At 41.3% G+C, this 23,403-nt stretch overlaps 1 protein-coding gene across 1 annotated transcript in view; it reads right to left on the bottom strand.

Annotated features, from left to right (window-relative positions):
* The window catches only part of QSER1 (glutamine and serine rich 1), an 87,906-nt gene extending 65,822 nt beyond the window's left edge, over positions 1-22,084 (bottom strand). Inside the window, exon 1 of the mRNA XM_065403330.1 lies at positions 21,960-22,084. Coding sequence (XP_065259402.1) covers positions 21,960-22,084 — 125 coding nt within the window. The remainder of the gene's footprint in view (positions 1-21,959) is intronic.
* Positions 22,085-23,403: the final 1,319 nt, after the last annotated feature.

Below are 23,403 nucleotides of genomic sequence, written 5' to 3'. Positions count from 1 at the left end.
AACCTTGTGAGATCTTCTGATCTAAAAGAAGGAATTTTCAACTTTGGTTACAATAAGTACAATTTTCAGTAACATCCCTAAACACACATAATTGATTCTTTTCCTTGTTTTTGAAAGTCGAGCTAGAAATTCTCACTAAATTACTTCTAAGGCAGAATATCTTGTTTTTCCTTCTATAAGCATTTACAAGAAGCAGGAGTATGCTTGATTTTGCAGAAATTCTCTGGCGCAAAAGGACCCTCACTGCATGGCAGACAACCGTCTAAGAGAGGCCTCAGGCACAATGTTTAATGTGGTCTGAAAAAAGTGGGGGTTTCTAAGATCAACCCCCACATTTGCCCATCTCCCTGCCAGCAATTAATTCCATCCCCAAATCAATCCTGCTCCCTCCAGCCCTCCATGAATTCTGTCCCAACCACTGTTCCACCCCACCTAACCCCCATCAATTCTGCCCGCCCCCAACTTCACCTCTGCCCCTCCTACGATTCTTCAGGCCCTATCCCAGGCTTGGGGAAGGCTGCAGTGGGGTCCCCTCTTCCTCGTCTCAGGCCAGGGAGAAGGGAAGGAGGAGGAGCAGAAAGCAGACTGACCTGTTGCTCATAGAAGAGAAAGGGAAGGAGGTAGAGGAGCCTCCTTGAACTGCTGTGCTCTTTCTACTCCTTTTTTTCCCCTTGCCTCTTGGGAGAAAAATGTCACATTGCTGAGTGGAGAGGGAGGAGAGCTCTGCCTCGTTCTTGCTGCATACATTATTAGCTGCTTTTCCCCAAAATGCGGGTAAATGAGGAAAGAGCCAGCCAATCAAAGGTGGTTTCCCATAAGGTTTGCTTTTTAGAAATTTTATAAAAACAACAAGGAGTTCGGTGACACCTTAAAAACTAAGAGATTTATTTGGGCATAAGCTTTCGTGGGTAAAAAACCTCAAATTTTATGTCCTGCGTCCGCAATGTGTTTTGACCCGGCGCACTAGAAGCATTGCAAGCCCTGGAAAAGTTGTGGGGCATACTGCCTCAAATATTTTCCCTACGCAAGAGACAATTCCTTCCATACTGTGAAAAAGCCACACTGGCATAATGGGTGACTTTCTGTTCAAAGTGGTCTGTTGGAATATTCTGAAGTGTTAAACAATATTTGGTTATTCTGGTCCTGGGTGCAGACTGTTTTTAGAAGAAGTAATTGCTTCTCTTATCCACCCTTCCTTTTTTGTAATGGAAATGTAACATTACATCCAAACACAGCAAGACAACCTCTTATGTTAGTTTGGTGAGGTGGAAGTCTCTGAATGACAAAAACTACTTGAACAGGAGGTATAATGACAAGCTATCCCAAAACGGCACACTTCATAACAAAGAGCACAACAGAAATTATACCATTATCTCAAGTATATCCACTATCTAAAATGCTTTATTATCGGCATGTCAACAATATTCCAACAATAATGAATAATAAAAGTTTCATATTTATGTATGTCATGGAAGATATTTGAAGAACCCAACATTTCTGTTATGCTTTCTCAACCACCCATGTCAGGAGTTAATGCAGCCTCAATCTCAAAAATGAATGTGTCTTTCAACACAAATATCGTATTTAATAAAAACAATTAGCTAGCAATTATTGTGCAATAAATTGTTAACAGTGTAAATTCTTATCTCAGAAAACCACACATATCCCTGCAGATCATGTAACTCATGTACTGTGCCTGAACACAAGCACCAACAATCTGAAATAAGATTATGGCCTTGGGTATCTTTATGAAATACGGTTTTTAAGCACATGAATGCATAATATATTTAATGTACAAAGCAAAATTATTATCAAGTTTGAATGATAATACCATGGACATCTAGTCCATTGTATACTCAGTTTGATCGCTTATTTTAAACAATTTCATGAAAGTTCTCACTTTTGTTGAATAATCCTTCATATGCCAGCTTCTATATTAGCTAATTTTACTTGATATTAGTGGTTATAAACACCTCTAATAATATCTCATGACTTGTATTTCTTAGCCTCAATTGCTATTTAATGTTCCAAAAATATTTAACACTCAGCTTAAGTAAGCCATGCCGACTTTCTCATTTCTATTATAAGGAATTTAATACCACACAGAGAAGTGGTTACCATGTTAGAAGGGGCTGCTGGAGGGTTTGTTTGTTTGTTTGTTTGTTTTAAAAGAGGATAGCAACATCTCTAGACAATGAATGGTAGGGTAACAATTCTGATTAGGTTTTTTTAAAAAACCTATACAGAATCAAAAGAAAAGAAAAGAAAAGAAAACTATTTTAAATTAGTCCCTTTCCAGAGACTTCATATCAAGTACTATTATTAACTTTTTATTGCCATAACAATGCTAACAACAAAAACTCTTCAGCACTAATGAAAGTGAAATTCATGTATTTACTTTTACCTCTACTAAAATACCTCAATCCTGATGTACAACAACCCATCATCCTGTTGTGGTACTGAGCCTCTTTTGCATCAAGAATGCGAACTATCCCAAATTGAAAGGATTAGCCTAATTTACAAGAAATTTTTTTAGACACAATTTAAATACTAGTGTTTTTGATTTATTTAAAGGCACTTTTATAGTACTCATCAAGTACTCCTAGCACTCATCAATCTATTATCTCTATGTCTTGAATGAAGTTAGTCTCCAGAGGTAAAAGCTAGCAAATTGAATCACACTAGCCGCACTCCAGAGTTTCCCCGCAGTCTCTTTGTGGCAGATTTTGTAGGTCTCCTAATTTCAGGAGCAAGTGCAGGGGACTTTATACTTACAAGACAACAAGATTTTGTTGCAATAAACACTGTCTAGACATGGAGCTTTTTTCAGTACTGCTTTTCAGACTATAGCATTTTCTCCCAATAAATGCTACTTTCTTACAGTTCATACAGCAAAGAATTCACAAGCAACAAATATTTTAATATTTTATTTTCGACAAGTTTTTAGAGATTACCTTTAAAGGGTGTTAAAGAGAATGCTAGCATATGAAGAACAGCTACCTACTGTTCTTTCAACATCCAGGGAATTTAGCAGTTCTTAAGCAAACCTCATCAAAAAGTTAAATGATTGAACTACATACAGATCAAACTTCAGGCAAGCTAAGATTAAAAAAGAAGCTTTCAGAACGTTTAGAAAGCAAAAGAGCCTTTTGTGGGTCAAATGAACCTGCCACCTTGCTCTGAAGCAGCAACAATTCTTGCTTCTGTTGATGGAAAAATTAGATACTTTAAAATCAATGGACATTTTCTAAGTCCTAATATTGCACAAGCTGCTGGAGATGGGAAATAGTATACTATCAGCCTAGGTAACAACACTGGAAACTCTTGTAGACTCCACTAAAACTAAAACTTCTAATGCTGATGCCTCTACTCAGACACACAAGCAGAAAATTGATTTTATTTTTTTCCCAGGCTCCATGCATGTCTACAAAAGGTAACAAAGCTCTCTGACTAATAAGCTTGAACTCCAGAATCAAACTCCAAATCAAAGAGAAAAAAAATGGTTTGACTCCCAGGGGGAGATGAAGGAGGTGATTTGACCTCATTTCTTGAGCAGCTGATTCCTGACTTACTGAAAGCAGGAACAGTTCATTGAACAGGCTTGATGCATTGCAAGAAGATCGCTATTCAAGTACCATGAATAAATGCACACAAAAGCCATTAATTTTAAGTCACTGAAACAGAGATAAACAATCATATCAGCAGCTAGACAGGCAGAGGAAGTGCTCTTAAAAGAGTCACTTGGTATTTTGTTCTTAACCAGACTGGTGGTACACGGAGGGCAGGAAAGCAAAAATTATTATTACTCTCAAAAAAGGATTTCAATGGTGGGATAGAAGGGGGACACTGATGCTGTGATTCTTCCCCAGGCTGTGAGGCACCTTGCTACCACTTGCCCTTAGCATGAGGAAGCTTTGTCTGGGCCTCCAGGGGTCAGCTCCCCAACTGCATCCACCCCAGGCAAAACAAGCACTCTCCTTTGGGCCTCCCAGACCCCGCAGTGACTCTACAGTATAATGACTGGCACACTCCAACCTCCAAGTCCTCTAAGCCTTCCTCTGGAGTGTCCAGCCCCTGGTCCACTCGATGCTCGCAGTATTCATAGATTCACTGCTTCCAATGAAACAGTACACTCAGCTTACCAGTTCCACCTCAGATCACTGCTCCAGGTAACACAGAACACAGATATGTTTATTGTGAAATCAAACATAAGTTTATTTAACAAAAGCACAGAGATTCAAGTAGTAGCAAACAGAAGTATTGGGGACAAATGGATACATATAAAATAAAATCAAAGCAGGCATTCTAGAGCTGAAACCTAATTAACAAGATACTCTCATGTGTTTTAGAGCAGTGGTTTTCAAACTTTTTTTCTGGCGACCCAGGTGAAGAAAATTGTTAATGCCCATGACCCAACAGAGCTGGGGATGAAGGGTTTGGGGTGTGAGAGGGGCTCAGGGATGGGGCAAAGGGTTGGGGTGCGGGGGTGAGAGCTGTGGGGTGGGGCTGGGGATGAGTGGTTGGGGTGTGGGAGGGGGCTCTGGGCTGGGGCAGGAGGTTGAGGTACGAGGGGGCAGGGCTCTGGGCTGGGAGTGCAGGCTCTGGGCTGGGGCCAGGGATGAGGGGTTTGGGGTGCAGGAAGGGGCTCTGGGTTTGGGGGGGGGGCTGGGGCAGGGGATTGGGGCGCAGGCTTACCTCAGGCAGCTCCCAGTCAGCAGCGCAGCACAGGTGCTAAGGCAGGCTTCCTGCCTATCCCAGCACTGCGGACCGCGCTGCACCCCAGAAGTGGCCAGCAGCAGGTCCAGCTCCTAGGCAGAGGTGTGCAAGCAGCTCGGTGTGGCTCTCGCCGGCAGGCACAGACAGTTCCCCTCACACCCCTTCCCCCCAGCTCCCCTTGGCTGGTTCCGGCAACCAGACACTCCTTCCCCCCCCCCCCCCCCAGCTCCCCTTGGCTGGACATGCAGTTTGAAAACCACTGACACAAGCACACTGTCAGCTTGCCTCCGAGGTGAAGGACTCAGTGTGTTCCTTTGCACGCCAAGATATATCATGACAATCCTTAGCTTTTATTCATAAACAGGACACCACCGTGTTGTTTATTTCATTCTGCAGATTTCCTTTCTTGTAGATTTCAAAATTTCTTAGTTTGCACCTGGCTCAGTATGCAGCTAGGCATACAATAAACAATACACAAATGTCCAGACAGGGAGATAGGTGCTTGTTACCTCCTGTTTTTGAGGTGTATCACCGCCCGGTAACCTGCCTAAACTTCAAAACCTTAAGAACATAATTTTTAGAATAGCTACATTTTGCAATGATTATGACGACTAGTGGGCTACTGGCTCTCGGTTGAGATCTCACGTCACCCTTCAGTGACATATTATGCATATATCTGACCTGGGGATCCCTATAAAACTTTATGTACCGTTGGGCCCTTTGCCAGTTGGCACCAGGGGGTCCCTGTATTATAGATGCCTCTATCCTCTTCCCTGAAAAACGAAGGCATTCTAGAATAGAATCTCTTCTGGGCAACAATTAGATGCGAGACTGCTAACAAAATTTACTAAAGACTCTCAATCTCTAGGAAAAATATTGAGAAACTTGATTCTGACTAATCTAATTAGAAATACTATTCTCTCTCAATTATAGCAGATATGTAAGTAAGTTATTTGTAAATTGAGGTATACTTTACAACTCATTTTTCTTTAGCCAATATATCTGCCTTTGTATTAATCTCTATGCATATAAATTCAGCTTGTTTGTATTAACTATTCAAATTTAATGCCCAGAATGAAAATATGTTAATAATGATATCTGTCCTTATCTAGAACCTGTTTTTATTCAGTGTCCCTGAGAATATCACTTGAGGACATTACTCAAACATAATATAGATGACGCTTAGGACAGAAGGAAGATCACATGACTATTTAACCAGTATGAACTTGAACTGCTTACTGTAACAGTAACGCAATTCAGCATCATTTGCTATACTCTGGGTACGGATTTTAGAGTTACTGAATTTTAATTTATCTGGATCAAGGCAATGGTCCAGCTAGCTCAGAATCCTGCCTGCTAACAGTGGCCAGTGCCAGATGCTCCAGAGGGAATGAACAAAACAGGGCAATTAGCGAGTGATTCATCCTCTGCAGTCCAGTCCCAGATTCAGGCAGTCACAGGTTTAGGGACCCTCAGAGCATGGGGTTGCATCCCTGAACATCTTGGCTACTAGGCATCAATGGACCCATCCTCCATGAACCCAATTCTTTTTCTAAACCCAGTTATATTTTTGGCCTTCACACCATCCCCGACAAGAAGTTCCACAGGTTGACTATGTGTTGACTGAAGACTTACTTCCTATTGCTTGTTTTAAATATATTGCCTATTAATTTAATTGGGTGACTCCTGGTTCTTGTGTTATGTGAACTATAAATAACACTTCCTTATTCACTTTCTCCACTCCATTCAAGATTCTATAGACCTGTATCAAATCCCCCACTTAGTTGTCTCTCTTCTGAATTGAACAGTCCCAGTCATCTTAATCTCTCCTCATATGGAAGCTGTTCCATAACCCTAATCATTTCTGTTGCCCTTCTCTGCCCCTTTTCCATTTTTTTTTTTTAAAGATGGAGTGACCACAACTGCACACAGTATTCAAGTGTGGGTTTACCATGGATTTATATAGTGGCATTATGTTATTTTCTGTCTTATCTAGCCCTTTCCTAATGGTCCCTAACATTCTGTTGGGTTTGGGGTTTTGTTTTGTTTTTTTGACTGCTACTGCACATTGAGCAGATGTTTTCAGAGAACTATTCACAAAGATTCCAAGAACTTTTTCTTGAATGGTAACAGCTAATTTAAACCCCATCATTTTGTATGTATAGTTGGAATGTTTTCCAAGGTGTATTTCTTTGCACTTTTCAACCCTGAATTTCATCTGCCATTTTGTTGCCAGTCACTGCCTTTATTGAGTTCCCTTTGTAACTCTTTACAGTCAGCTTTGGACTTCAACTATCTTGTGTAATTTTGTGTCCTCTACAAACTTTTTCCAGAGCATTTATGAATATTTTGAACAGCACTGGTCCCAGTACAGATCCTTGGCGGTCCCACTATTTACCTCTCTCCACTGTGAAAACTGACCATTTAGTCCTCGCCTTTGTTTCCTATCTTTTAGCCAGCTACTGATCAATGAGAGGACCTTCCCTCTTATCCCATGGCCGCTTACTTTGCTTAAGAGCCTTTGATGAGGGACCCTGTCAAAAGTCCAAGTACATTATATCCACTGGATCACTCTTATCCGTGTGCTTGCTGACACCCTCAAAGAATTCTAATAGATTGATGAGGCATGATTTCCCTTTACAAAAGCCATGTTGACTCTTCCCCAACATATCATGTCCATCAATGTGTCCCATAATTTTGTTCTTTACTATAGTTTCAACCAATTTGCCCGGTACTGAAGTTAGGCTTACCAGCTTGTAATTGCCAGGATTGCCTCTAGAACCTTTTTTTAAAAATCGGCATTACATTTGCTACCCTCCAGCTAACTGGTATAGAGGCTGATTTAAGCAATGGATTACATACCACCAATGGTAGTTCTGCAATTTCATATTTGAGTTCCTTCAGAAAACTTGGGTGAACACCATCTGGTCCTGGTGACTTATTACTGTTTAATTTATCAATGTGCCAAAACCTCCTCTACTGATTCTGCAATCCAGGACAGTTCTTCCGATTTGTCACCTAAAAAGAATGATTTGAGTGCAGGGATCTCCTCCATATTCTCTGCAGTGACAACCATTGCAAAGAATTCATTTAGCTCAGTGATACTCAGATTGAGGCTCGGGAGCCATAAGTTGCTGTTTAATGTGTCTCCTGTGGCTCTTTGCAGCACATGATATTAAAACACTGTGATTTAATTATTAACCGATCAGGATGCTTTGGCTATCTTATTAACCAAATGTTGAATACTTGGGGCGTTATTCTGATGTGAGGAAAAAATATAACTAAGTCTCACAGCAAAATGACCACAGTAGTGTGAATTCGTTATTTAATTTACTATATCTATCTCTATATAGAAATATATATAAAATTTTGCAGTCATTTTGTTGTGAGAATTATATATATTACTCTCACAGTAAAATGACTGCAAAATTTATATATATATTTCTATATAGAGATAGATAGATATAGCAAATTAAATAATGAATTCACACTACTGTGGTTCTTTTGGGTAACCTTGATTGCTAATTTGGCTCCTGAGCCACTGAGGTCTGAGTATCACTAATTTAGCTTCTCCACAGTGGCCTTGTCTGAATGCTCCTTTAGCAGTTTGATTGTTTAGCGCCCCCACTGATTGTTTGGCAGGCTTTCTGCTTTTAAATTTTTTTTTTTTTAAATTGCTATTGGTTTTTGTGACTCTTACTAGTTGATCTTCATAGGCCTAATTATACGTTTGCACTTGACTTGCCAGAGTTTATGATCCTTCCTATTTTCCTCAGTAGGATCTGACTTCTGATTTTTAAAGGATGTCTTTGTGTATCTCACCATCTCCTTTACTATTTGAGCCATGTTGGCATTTTTTGGTCTTCTTGCTGTTATAAGTTAATTAATTTATTTGGCTAGATATGCATTCAATGATCTATTAAAGCATAACTTAGAATCATTGTCTCCTAGGCTAATACACCTCTGCTTTCAACTTTAGAATTTATTAGCCCAGGCAATGTTATAACCTCAAATAGTCCCCACTTTCAATTATCCTGCACGACTATGGAGAGTATGTTTGAGATGCCTGTGAGTTGGATGGAACACCACTTAAGACATTTTTGTGAAATCTTCACCATTTCCTAGCTCTCAATCACTCAGATGTGAACCTCCAATAAAAAGAGGTTTAGTGCTAGAGCTTATCTACGGATGCATGGATTGGCTGAATACAGAGCCAAATTCCATAATTTATGTGGGTTTGTTTTGTTTTATAGTGAATATATTTTGTATTTTAAAAAGCAAAACAACACTTTCAAAGCTAAAAGGAAACAGTCTTCCTTTTATTTTATTTTTCTTATGGCTGAATTCTTTGACTTTAAAATAAAAGTGCATGGTAACTGAAGGCCAAGGTATTCTTACAGCTACTAAGTATTTTAATACTTGAATGCAAGTGCTGGCTTGTCTGCTTAAGATAAAAAACCACCTACAGAGTTCTTAATAGCAAAGACAATTACAATGCCATTTTTGTGAAATTAGTTCAAATACATTTTGAACTATATATTTGAAAATAATTTATATCTACATGACTAATTTTAAACTTCAATATTAGTGATCTCGAAAGGTGAGTTTGAACTTTTGACCTTATTGGCTTCTTTTTGGTGTATAAAAACAGTCTGAATTATTTTTTGTTGTTGTTAAACACACACATTCAAACTTCAGTAAAGCTGGTCAAAATTTTCCAAATTTCAATAGAAAAAACGGGACACATTTTCCACAATTTTTGTAGCTGTTTTTCAATCAGCTCTAAAATTCAGGACTATCTACCCAGGAAGCAACTGGAAAAGTGGTGGGATTATAACATCAGAGAAACACTGAAAATTTATTAATTGAAAGAGAAGTAGTCATTTTTATCCAAGATTAAAATTCTGATTTCATTAAATCCTATTTAACAAACACCCAGACCCCTTCACTTAGGGCTGAGAAATCTCCCAAAGTTACAATCTTCAAGGTAAACAAACAAAAACAGGCAAAAGAAGACTTTACACTCCTGATATTTTCAAGTTAAAAAATAAGCATTATTTTATTTGGCTGGGATGTTGGGAAGAAGGTGATTGTCAGGCTCTGTTTATACATCATTAATGAACAAACAAGGGCACAAATCTAGTTTGCTTTTATTTTGTAGTTCTCCTTTAAAGGTCACCGTTTATTTAAAAAATAGTTAAGTTACAGTGTATCTCCCTCTTCCACACCATCACCAACCACTGCAAAGGGAGAACTTCCAGTCTCTTTCCCCTCCCATCCTCGCTGCTGAAAAAGAACAGAAAGCTTCAAAGTAACTTCCTTTCACCTCTTCCCATTTTTGCAACTTCCCCCTCAGATCATATTGGTACCTCTGCTGCCGTTCACAGCTTTCCTAGGTGGCAGGTGATGGCAAGATCTGACTAGTTTCACAGCTACCAATAACCATTCTGAATATTAGTTGTGACACTGACTAGAGTATCACATATCTTACTCTGCGGCCATCTGGAACCTTGAGAGCCCCATTGACTGCTCTCTTCCTTCCCCATCCCCCCAAAACTAGTATTCTAGTATTGCAACACAGTGAAATAAGACTCCAGCCAGTTAATTACTGCTGTTCAAAACCCCATTGGGCGGCTGTGAAATTGATGAGATCATGGCAATTCCTGTTTACTGCTAATTTAGTTTAGAAAGTTGCATATTCAATCTGATCCACATTGGGACATTAGTTCTCAAAGGAGAAAAATGTCATATAATGAATCACAGACATGACTTCCTGAAGCACTTAAGCTTGAGAAATCTCCCAAGAAAATTTATAAAATCAGAGCCCAATATGTTGGTTCAGGTCATACAGCTGGCCATGCTCGGGATCTGATGTTTGGGATAGGATTGGAGGTTTAATATTTGGAAGTTTCCCCCAAGTCATCATCAGGCTATTCACTCATGTAATTTAAGGTTGTGGCACACCTCTCCTGTCAGGGTCAAGGATTTGTTTTGATCATCTGACCAGGCCTTCTAAGGTTGATGGTACCAGAGCATTTCTAGGGAAGTTTGAGGAAGAATATTGTGCTTGTGACAGAACATTCCATTGTTTGGTAAGAGTTTATGATGATTTTTTGGCCTCAAATATCCATAGAATAGCCCCAAGTCACCTTCCTCCCAAAGTCTGTCTTTCCAAATCACTCTGGTTTATGAATGAACTATGCAAACTCAGGCAGGAAGAAAGAAAGCTTGAGCACCAGTAGCAGAAGCTGCAATTTGAATCTGACTGACCAACTGCAAAGATTTTTGAAGTCCAATGATGTGGCTGTACAGAAGTCAAAATAGAGGGCTTTTGCCTCCATGATAATATCTGCAAAGTTTCAATCAGTGGATCTGTTTTGAGTGGAAAATAGTTTGGTTCATCTACATTGCATTTACTCAGTGGCTGATTCAAGTGTCTTCAATTGTAAGGAAATTCTGTATTACTTTCCAAATAAAATCAGGCAGATTCAGACTGAACTGTCTGCATTCACAAGGACAACACAATCTCTCAGAAGGAAAAAGACTGTCTCTGACCTGTTTTCCCCAAATTATTCTTAAAGTAAGGGTATTTAGCAATACTTCTAAACAATTAATAACCATCAAGAACACTAGCACTCGATTCTGCAGTGGCACAGATGTCACTATTTGTACTGTTCGTAATATAGGAAAAAACAAATCAGTTGATTGTCATTGGTATTAGGTACACCACCAGAGGAAGATGGTTAATAAGTACATAGTTTACTATTTTATTAGAGTGCAAGTTTCTTGTGGCAGGGACCATTTCTATGTTTGTGCAGCACCTAACACGAGGGTCTGGATTCTGATATAGGTGTGTTGCAATAAAAATCACACATCCTTTGTCCAAATACATGCTCTTATAAACTTTAATTTAGATTAAAATAACACAAAATTTAAGCAATTTCATTTTCAAATTTCATGTTTGGGGCTCACACAGTTCTCTTGATGACTGGCCTGTTGCCCTTCCCTAAAATCTTGGGGAAAGCCATGGATAAATTATATGTGGAGTAAACCACACTAATAAAGAATTCCCACTTTTCTTGTATTGTTTTGATTTTCTGGGGCTCTTTCCTCATGAGGGGTCAACTTTTTTATTTTATTATAGGGCTGTCAAGTGTTTAAAAAAGATAATCGCGATTAATTGCACTGTTAAACAACAATACCATTTATTTTAAAATATTTTTGGGTATTTACTATATTTTTAAAAATATTAATTTCAATTACAACACAGAATACAAAGTGTACAGTGATCACTTTATATTTATTTTTGATTATAAATATTTGCACTGTAAAAAACAAAAAATTTGTATTTTTCAATTCACCTCATATAAGTACCGTAATACAATCTCTTTGTCAAGAAAGTTGAACTTATAAATGTAGAATTATGTAAAAAAAAACTGCATTCAAAAATAAAACAATGTAAAATTTTAGACCCTACAAGTCCGTTCAGTCCTACTTCTTGGTGAGCCAATCACTCAGACAAACAAGGTTGGTTACAATTTCAGGTGACATTGTAAACAAGAAGCAGGCAGCATTATCTCCTGCAAAGTGAGAACAGGCGTTCACATGGCACTGTTGTATCCGGCATTGCAAGATATTTACATTCCAGATGCACTAAAGATTCATATGTCCCTTCATGCTGATGATGGGTTCTGCTTGACAACTATCCAAATCAGCGCGGACCGATGCATGTTTATTTTCATCATCTGAGTCAGATGCCACCAGCAGAAGGTTCAGTTTCTTTTTTGGTGGTTTGGGTTCTGCAGTTTCCACATAGGAGTGTTGCTTTTTTAAGACTTCTGAAAGCTTGCTCCACACCTCACCCCTCTCAGATTTTTGACAGTACTTCAGATTCTTAAACCTGGGGTCGAGTGCTGTAGCTATCTTTAGAAATCTCACATCAGCACTTTCTTTGCGTTTTGTCAAATCTGCTAACGTGTTCTTAAAACAAACGTGTTCTCGATGCTGGGTCATCATCCGAGACTGCTATAACATGAAATATATGCAGAATGCGGGTAAAACAGAGCAGAAAACATACAATTCTCCCCACAAGGAGTACAGTCACAAATTTAATTGACATATTTTTTTTAAGGAGCATCATCAGCATTGAAGCATGTCCTCTGGAATGGTGGCCGAAGCATGGAAGGGGCATACAAATGTTTAAATATCTGGCACGTAAATACCTTGCAACACTGGTTACAAAAGTGCCATGCGAACGCCTGTTCTCACTTTTAGGTGACATTGTAAATAAGAAGCAGGCAACAGTATCTCCCGTCAATGTAAGCAAACCTGTTTGTCTTAGCAATTGGCAGAATAAGACGTTGGACTGAGTGGACTCGTAGGCTCTAAAGTTTTACACAGTTTTGGTTTTGAGTGCAGTTATGTAACCCCCCCCCCAAAAAAAATCTGCATTTGTAAGTTACACTTTCATGATAAAGAGATTGTACTTCAGTACTTGTATGAGGTGAATTGAAAAATACTATTTCTTTTATCATTTTTACAGTGTATATATCTGTAATCAAAAATAATATAAAGTGAGCACTGTGCACTTTGTATTGTGTTGTAATTGAAATCAATATTGAAAATGTAGAAAAACATCCAAAAATATTTAATAAATTTCAGTTGGTATTCTATTTATAAGTGCAATTAATCGCAATTAATTTTTTTATTGCGATTAATTTTTCTGTAGTAAATTGCATGAGTTACCTGCGATTAATTGACAGCCCTATTTTATTACCATGTCATTTTATTATCTTCTGCCCTTTCTCCATCAATTAGCTCTTCTTCCCACTCCCCCACAAGGATAACAACTATGATGTCATTAATAAATACTTAGCCCTTATACAGAACTTTTTACTCATATATCTCCAAGTGCTGCACAAGGGAGGGTAAAAAGACCAGTTTCCCCAAAATTTATTACTAATATGTTCATTGTTAAAAGTATACTTTGCGATATTTGGAATTGTGCTCTATGGAATATAGCATAATGGTTGAGACCTATTTTACTATGGCTGGCGTGCATATGCTTGCATAAAATTATATTAGTGAAATATATCAGTAAAATTTTATTTAAAATTATATTTTAAAAGCATACCATTAGCTCATGAATTGGATTAATCCCATTAGCATTTTATTAAAAATAAAATGAATTTCAGCAATTGAGATTGTGACGCTGGCAAACCAGGTGCCAGCTCAGGTCACAAGCCCAGGCCAATTCGCTTGTGTGTTAGTATAGATCAAAGTGCGTTCAGATGTTTAAACTTCATGAAAACTAGTGGAATGATACTTGTATTGTTTTCACTTATCTGTTCCTGTCATAATGTAACAGCAAACATTACCCTGTAACTAAATAACCCATCAAAGAAATCTTGTGAAATGCTTATGAAGGACCTAAAGACACTTAACAGAAAATGCTAATTTCAAAGCAAATGGCCATTATGTATAATGGTCGGAGGTCAAAATACATTCCTCACACACCATCATCAAAGGACAAGCCCAGGTGGGTAGAGACACTGTAAGCTTGCTTACTGAGTGAGATACTATAAATATGGATTCAAGAAAAGATTCTCTCTATCTGAAGCATCTGGACTCTTACAGAGACATGTGCCAGATGCAAAGTCGAGATTTCCCAGAGACAATCTGGGTACCATGAAAAGACTTTTGAGAAACAGGCAGTTTATTACATAACTGCCACCATTTGGCGTTACAAACTGTGATTCACTTGTACATGTATTTTACCTGTCATAGCCTTTTAATAACGCTCATTCTTTTCCCTTAGCTAATAAACCTATAGTTAGTTTACTATATAATTGGCTGTTAGTGTTGTCTTTGGTGAAAGATCTGAAGTACTAATTGATCTGGTAAATGACTAGTCTCTTGGGACTCGGTGAAACCTGATGTAGTGTGATTTTTAAGTGACCTTTTTATCACAAAGTTCAGTTTGCCTGGGTGGCAAGATAGACTGGAGAGTCTAAGGGGACGACTGTCTGTGACTCCATGACAAGACTGGTATATTGATCCAGAAGTTCACATTTGTCACTGGCTCGATGAAATCTAATTATAGAACATACCACCAGTGTGGGATATCTGCCCTTGTTTTCTGACAGTCTGCCCCGAGGTAGGCACTCAGTCATGAACCACTCCAGAGAGAATGACAGCATGAGATACTTAAAAAAAAAAAAAAAAAAAATAGTATCATGGTGCCATAACTTGTCTTGAGCAGATGCAACTGAACACTAATGTCAAAATACCAATCCATAGGAAAGTTTTGCATTTTATTTCTTAATGTACACTTTATATTCTAATTATATGGAAATACTGTGTTAATGCAACTTGGAAGTAGAGATGTTAACCACAGAAGGGTCGGGATGTTCACATTTATGTTTCCTGGATCAACTGTAACTAAGTCACTTTGAGCATAAACAACACTTTGCATTTAATAATTCCTTTAATCATAAAGCAGAATCTCAAAGCATTTTACAATTACTTAACCCTCATAACACCCTGTGAAGTATTACATGGGGAAACCAAGACAGTCACAAAAAGCTAGATTTTCAGAAGAGGTCAGCACCCACAATCGGGATCAGATTTTCAAGGGCTTAGATCCTATATAGGCACCTAAATAAGGGTCAGATTTTCAGTATTTTATGCAGCAGCTCCCATTGTGATACTCGTGGCTAGATTTTCAAAAGAGCTCAGAATGTAACATGCTGAGCTTTTTTGAAAACCTGGCCCTTAGTGACAGCCAACACCCTACTACACATCAGGAGCAAAGCCAGGAGCAGAACCAGTACTTAAATTCCTCACTTCTGACCACAAGGCAATTCTTGTTCCCTATAGTAAATGTATATAATAAACCTGCTATTGCCTACATATGTACATGCAACAGGGCTGAGTAATGACTGGTGTGGAAGTCAATGGGAAGCCCCAGGACGGCAGAAGAACTAGGGGTCACCAAATGAAATTAATAGGCAGCAGGTTTAAAACAAATACAAGGAAGTTCTTCTTCACGCAGTGCACAGTCAACTTGTGGAACTCCTTACCGAAGAGATTGTGAAGGCTAGGACTATAACAGCGTTTAAAAGAGAACTGGATAAATTCATGGAGGTTAAGTTCATTAATGGCTATTAGCAGGATGGGTAAGGAATGGTGTCCTAGCCTCTGTTTGTCAGAGGGTGGAGATGGATGGCAGGAGAGAGATCACTTGATCATTACCTGTTAGGTCCACTCCCTCTGGGGCACCTGGCATTGGCCACTGTCAGTAGACAGGATACTGGGCTAGATGGACCTTTGGTCTGACCCGGTACGGACGTTCTTATGTTATGTTCTTAAGGGTCTGCTCCCACATATCCAGTTGGAGGATCTCGCCCTCCATTTTTTTTTTTTTTAATTTTCCTTAGATCTAAAACTTAATGTGGCATTAACAGGATGAGTTCATTTGATTTTTGCAATTCCTGGTCCTTAAAAGAAAAAACATCCCAGGACATTCATATAAGACTATGTAGCATTTAGTTGGGTATATAATCATTTAAATAAAATCAGTTGTGTTTGTTTCACTATAGCTCTATCAGGAAGCTGTGCACTGCTCAAAAGCTACAGAAAAATGATGGCACCCCATTTTAAGAAAGAAATAACTTTACTATTTAAAACAAATTCCTTAAATATGCCAGAAGCACTAGTCTTCATTTAGGATTTAATATGTCTTAAACCTGATGTCTAAAACAAAAACAATTAACATTTTAAGAGTACAAAAATAAAATTTAAAAAATTGCCTTAACTGGTATAAAATTTTGAATCTCTTAAAAAAAAATCACAGTGGGAGTTTTATGAAAAAAGATCAGAGGAAAACCCTAGCACTCTGGGGGGGACTGGCTGGCTCAGATGATTGGTAACTTCCAGGTTACTAGTTTCAGTAAGGACTAAAAGTGGTTGACAAATAATGGCTATCTGAAAGCCTATGAGAAGCAGGAAGCCTCAGAAGCTCACTTTGACTGGGAGGAAGAGGGGTGCATTCAGCAGGGAGAGTCAGGGGCAGTGGGGCAATGTCAAGACATCAGGGATAGGATGGGGAGTGGTTCCTACCTGCTCCCCAGACCAATCTAAAGCACTGAGGTGGCCATTCCAGCACTTCTGAGTCCTGCTCTCACTACCCCTGCCCCTTGCGCACAGCTTACAATGAACAACAAGCACTGAAGCAGAAATATAGATCAGCCTCCACAATATTTCCTTTGCAGGGGTGCTTGCCCCCAAAACCTCATGGTTCTACTGCCCCTGATGAGAAGTCAATTTGGTAGTATCTTTATTCCTGTTGCCAGTAGACAAGTGACCACAAACCTAAAGAGCCCCACTTCTAAATGGTACCCATGGCAGTCTCAACAGAGAGTCCAATAACTGGATGGATATAGAAAACAAATTATCTTCCAATTCCTAGCAGTGGTCTTTTCAGATCAGGAATGAGCCACACTGGTGAATCTGCATGGAGAAGCTTGCATTGCTGTGAGCTATGCTGTATCTGTTCTCTAGATAAACAGAAGCCCTCAATCTCCAGAATTATCAAGTCAACACTACATTCACACACGCAAACATAAATTCAGCCACAAAAGTTAATCTTCCCCCCACTAGAAAGTTCATGAAGACCTGGACATGATTTATAATGGAAGAACACTCCCAACCACAACTAGTATTAAACTTTAGGCAACACAATCTCAAATGCCTGAGAAGGGGCCAAGGGTGCCACATGATCCTGAAGTTCAGAGGACACACCTGATTTTCATGGCCTGTCCCATATCTTTGAAACCTTTCAGGATAGCTAAGGAAACCCCACAGCTATTTTGAATTTCTCAGCATTGTATCTGTAACAAATTACACAAGAAATGATATACTTTTCCACTCACTGACTACTGAAACAGCAAATAAACCTGGAGTCAGAAGATTCCATGGAAGATGTGGAGATGTGAAGAGGAGAAGTCTAAAGGAACGTAGATGAAAAATTGTACATTCTTTGTACAAACTTTGACATCATTTAAAATTCAATAGTTGTAGGTGTCTTTACCTAATGAGAGCAGTGATCTTTCTAAATCCACCCTCCTTCCTAACAGCCCATCCTGCCAGTTTCATCAGAATGCTCCAATACAAACAAAGGATAGGCAAAAAAGGCAGAAGAAACAAACAAAGAAAACGAAAGGGCTGCTGCTCTGGCCTGTAATACAGAAAGGGATTAATTTTTCAAAGAAGCAGGAAGGAAGAAGAAAAAAAAGACTCAAAAACATTTAGGAATTGAATGTCTTTTTGCACTGGTAAAAGGATATGTAGCCTGTCTCCTCTAGAAGCATTTGTTTCAGGAACCTGTTCAGTGGCCTATGTGAAGTGTTCATATTCTTATGGACAAAGGCCCACACCAGAAATAAAAACTATTAAAACTGGCATCTTTGTAGGTACTCTAAAGAGAGGTCAAGGACTGAACTAGCATGGAGACTGAGGCTATGTATACACTGCACTTTTGACAGTAAAATTTTTGTCGGTCACGGCTGTGAAAAAAAAACATCCCCCTGACCAACAAAAGTTTTACCCACAAAAAGCACCGGTGTAGACAGCGCTTTGTCAGTGGGAGATGCTCTCATTGGGGGTGGTTTTATTTTGTCGGCAGGAGAGAGCTCAGAAAGAGCAGCTACACTGCATACACTTACAACAGCACTGCTATAGCAGCACAGCTGTGTGGCTGGAAGGTGCACAGTATAGACCAGGGGTTGGCAACTTTTCAGAAGTGGTGTGCCGAATCTTCATTTATTCACTCTAATTTAAGGTTTTGCATGCCAGTAATACATTTTAATGTTTTTAAAAGGTCTCTTTCTATAAGTCTATAATATATAACTAAATTATTGTTGTATGTAAAGTAAATAAGGTTTTAAAAATGTTTAAGAAGCTTCATTTAAAATTAAATTAAAATGCAGAGCCCCCGGAACAGTGGCCAGGACCCGGGCAGTCTGAGTGCCACTGAAAATCAGCTCGCGTGCCACCTTTGGCATATGTGCCATAGGTTGTCTACCCCTGATATAGACATAACCTGAATTACCGTCTCACATTTAGAAGTTCTCCCTGCAATTCAGGACTTGGTGGGGCACAACGAGGTATATGACTCCCCTTTTACATCTACACTGCATATTTCTTTCAGTAGCGTGTAGAGTAGGTATTTGTTAGCCGCCCTAGCACGGGTTTAAGTAGCAGTGTAGAACAGCTTAGTAAGTGGAGTACAGACACTCCTGAAGGCTGTGGGTATGTACCCGAGTACATATCCTACACAGCTCTTTGCTTGCCCAAGCCATGCCTTCCTGTCTACACTGCTGTTTTTAACTGTGTAGTATCCCACTACTTCCCAGCTGCTGGAGTTTTTCCACATCACTGCTGAAGTCTTTTTCTGTGAGCAAAGGCTCCCGGCTGCTGGATCCCTTCCCCGCTGCAGGTAAAGACTGGCAGTGGGGGAGGTTCTGGCCACTCTGTTGCAGGGAAAGGCTCCAGCAGTGGGGATCAGCCTTTCCCCTCTACCTTCTTCCACCAGAGCCTTTCCTCATGGCAATGAAAGTCTCTGGCAGCCGTGAGTTGCTGAAACCTTTCCCTGCTGCCTCCCACTGCCAGTGCTTTTCACTGACATGTGTAGCTACACATACCATACACGCTGCCAAAAGCGGTGTGCAATGTAGACGTAGCCTTAGGCTTTCTTTAAACCTGTCCTTTAAATAGTTTTATTTCAGTGTTTGCCTCTGAAAATTTACATTAAATGTTGATTCATAAGAGAATTGGTATTAAAAGCTTTGGCTAGATGAATCCAATGTAATATCAAGATTCCTTTTTAGTTCATTTTGAATTTCTAGCAAGCCCATCACACATCAGGATCTGTGGATAATTGAGGGCTATGGGGTGAGAGAGCAGTTCAGTCTCCTTGCTACTTCAATCTTTGACCTTCTTGCTCACCCCTAGAAGCAGGCCTTCAAAAATGGTGGGGACACACAAGCAAGGCACTGTGGGGATTCTTACACTGTCCCTACCTATGTTGAACTTGCAACATGAATAAGTGTTCGACTTTAGTTTTAAGTGCTGTCAATAAGTTTGGCCAATATGACCTATTTTTAATGTGCTTACAAAGTTTATTTAATCATTTGTTTGTGTTTTTCTCTTAACGGTAAGTGTTTAAAATATTCAGTAAAGAAAAAGGCTTTAGTTTCAGGCCTCTAAAATATCATTACACTATGGACAACACTTAAAACAAAAATAATAATTAACAACTGACAAATACCTCATTTGTTTATACCTTTCACAATAATTTAACTTGGTTAAATATATATTTTTATATTTATGCTTATTTTAACATATGTATTATTTATCTAGAGTTTGTATAATCTATAATACAAAATTGTATTTGCAAACCAATGAGTCTAGACTGGGACCTACAGCTACACTGAGTTGTTACAATATGGTGTCAGTCTTTATATGAGAAAAAATGTGTAGATTAAAAATCCTTATAGATTATTTGTTGTTTTCAAACCTACTGCATATGGCAACAGCAAAGTGCTAAACCTCCATTTTGGTGGGTTCCAATATTCATTGTCACTGTATGTAATCTGAATAATTGAACAGTTGCTATATAAACATGGAATGCATTAAATATGAGACTCTTGCAGGGAGAAGGGATGTAGACAGAGCAAGCTGTATTTTAAACCACTTAACAAGGGTGAGGTGAACCCTAAACTCCTCAATACAGGAAAACCCATCCCATTACAGCAGGGGGGAGAGGAGAGGAAAAAGGGGATTTCAAGTTTAAGTGATCCAATATTAGCATAGCAACAAGAGATTCCATTTTCATGTTATGCTTACACTAACACTGTATTTTGCCTTATATACAACAGTAATTGGGAGCTGTACATATACCTAAGATAGACAGATAATATAATTATTAAATAATAAGAAGCAGAAGCCAAAACAGAGACTGATCACTTGGAAAATTTTAGGATTTGTATTTTTTTAAGTTAACAAAATTAACCTGAGTTATACACTATATAAGCAAACCTGACCCTATAAAATCTTTTGTAAATAATATTTTTACTTTTAATTTTTTTCTCCCAGCTTTTTAAAAAAGGGGCTGAATCCTCTTGGACAAGTTTCTGCACAGAGGGAGCACTGCACTTCTGAAAATAGAGATTTATAAGGAAAAGGCGACCCTGAACAACAGGAGAGTAATAATAAGATGCTATAATCCAAAATAAAGGGTGAAACAAAGCTGCGAGTATAGCGAAGAGGTTTGGGGGGAGATCATAAACACGGGAGCTTCCCCATGGTGGTTTAGGATGAGGTCACCAGAAGCTCTCAATGTCCAAGCATTTGTAGCCTCGCAATTCAGAGGCTGCACCTACAAGACACAGTATTGTTCTTGTCACCGCATCTCTCATTAGTCCATGCAGTTAACAAATTGGACCACGCCTTCCACTGGGCCGCTTTTAATGTTGCCGTTTCGCAGTTTAATGCACTAGGAGAATGTTACTCTTTTGTACAGATCGAGAAACACGTTCGCTATATTGGGCTTCCCTAGGAATCGCTGGAGGAAAACATGAACTCTTGAACCCTAGTTGCAGATTTAACACAGACCTTTGGAGAAGGGGGAAGCCAGCAACTTTCCCTACTCAGATTAGCCTCCCCCATTGACTGTTCAGAACCTGGTACAAACTCCAGCCCTAGGACCGCAGATTAGAGGAAAGGCGCCTCCTGCCAGCCTGCATCCACCCCCCGGGGCCCACTGCTGCTGGGGGAAGAGAAAGAAAAGCTGCCCTGGCCATTGCGAACGTGCGTGTGCCGGGCCGCTGGGACGCCAGCCCGGATCCAGTTCTCCCCAGCTCGCCCCCGCCAGCAGCGCGCCGTGGCCCAGTTACTGCCCCGCGGCCTTGCTCCTTACCGCCGGGCCCCAGCTGCGCCCCAGAGCCCGGCTCCGTGCCCCGCGGCTCCCTCCTGCAGCCCCGGCTCCCTGGAGGGCCCAGCCCCGGGGGACGCCCCTCAGGCCCTCCCCACCCGCGAGAAGTTCTTCTCCGCCCCGCTTGGCTCGCACCGCGCGGAGGAGCCCCCCAGAGAGGGCGCCGGTGACCCCCACGCCCCCATGAGGGGAAGGCCCCGTCTCAGTCCCCGGCCTTTCCTGGCGCAGCCCCCCGGCGGACCCTCCTTACCTGGGCTTGAGGCTGCCCGCGCCTCGCTCGTAGGCCCAGGCGGCGGTGGCGGCTGGCTGCGCGGCGGCGGCTGGAGCCAGCGGGTCGGCGAAGCTGGGAGTCGGCGGGTAGTTCCTGTCCATCATCGGGGCAGCGAGCGGGGCGCGGGGGCTGCGCTCGGGCGCTGTGTGCGGGGCGGCAGCAACGGGCACCGAGCAGGGCGGGTGGGAACGGCCCCCCCTTCCCTCATGCGGGGCGGGCAGCGCCGCGTCCCCCCGCCGCTCCGGGCCAGGCCGCCGAGTGCCTCCTCCCCCCCGGCTCAGCTCCGGGCGGCGGCCGGCGGGCGGCTCAGGGGAGCAGCGCACGGAGGAGGCGGTGGCAAGGGCTGCGAGCCGCCCAGGCGGAGACCCATGTCGGGCTGCTCCTTCCCAGGATGCACCTCCCCCTCCGCAGCTCACTGGGACTGATGGGCTTCGGCTCCCGCGGCCAGGGGGCAAGGGAGGCTGGGGGGTGGGGATTGCCTGGCGGGGCAGACAGCACAGGGCAGCGCAGGATGGGTCGGGGCAGGGCGTGTCTGTAATCTAGCCTCGGAGAAACGGGGTGGCTTTAATCCCGGTTGAAAGGGGGCCGCAGCCTACCTATAGGGGTGAGTCGAAAATATGGTGAGATGTAATCCGGATTGGGGGGGTGGTAACCAGCCCCAGAGGGGGGCTTTAATCCAGACCATGAATGCGAGGGAGGTATTTAATCCGGTGTTTGGGGGGACTATAATCCGGAGTCCCTTTGTGTGGGAGAGGGAGAGGAGTGCTTAATCCCGGGGATTCTCGAGTCTCAGGCAGAATAGTGTGCGGAGGTGGGTGTCCCTCGGTGGCGGGGCCCACTTGGGGGAAGATTGAGCTTCATTAAGGGCTGAAACATAATTTTCCTTCTCGGTCCGTTGCTGTGGCAGGTAAAGTGCCTGCGCTTTGCCACGCCCACCCCGTGCCCTCCAGCCAGCTTGCTGTGGCCACTCATGTTATATAGGAGGAGGCATGTTCTCCTTTGCCGTTCGCACTGGGGGGCGGCGGCGGGGAGAGAGCCGCCTTCTCCAGTCCCAGCGGATCGTTGCCTACAGTTTCTCAAATTCGCGGGTGAGGTAGTTGTTATTCTCCCCCATATGCGGGCAGTGATCGCTGTCCTGGAGAAGGAGGGATGATTCCCCCAACTCCCTACTTGCATTTCCCCGTGAAGCCTACAGCTCCATACGTGATGCCCCCCTCCCCGCTCCCCCCCCACACACACACCTTGACAAATTTTCCCTCCGGGGGAATGTGGTGATTTGTACCTTATATTCTTCAAACCAGGTGAGAGATGTCCCACTCCGAAGTTTACATTCAAAAGCAGGTGCCAAGCAGCAAGGATTTGTTGCAATGATAGGACTCTGAACTTCCTTTTCCCCAACACAGCTATTACCACCACCGCAGAC

This window comes from Emys orbicularis, chromosome 4, assembly GCF_028017835.1.
Source record: "Emys orbicularis isolate rEmyOrb1 chromosome 4, rEmyOrb1.hap1, whole genome shotgun sequence".
NCBI classification, from domain to species: domain Eukaryota; kingdom Metazoa; phylum Chordata; order Testudines; family Emydidae; genus Emys; species Emys orbicularis.
The sequence above is the reverse complement of the archived record's forward strand: the minus strand, read 5'-3'. Positions and strand labels throughout refer to the sequence as shown.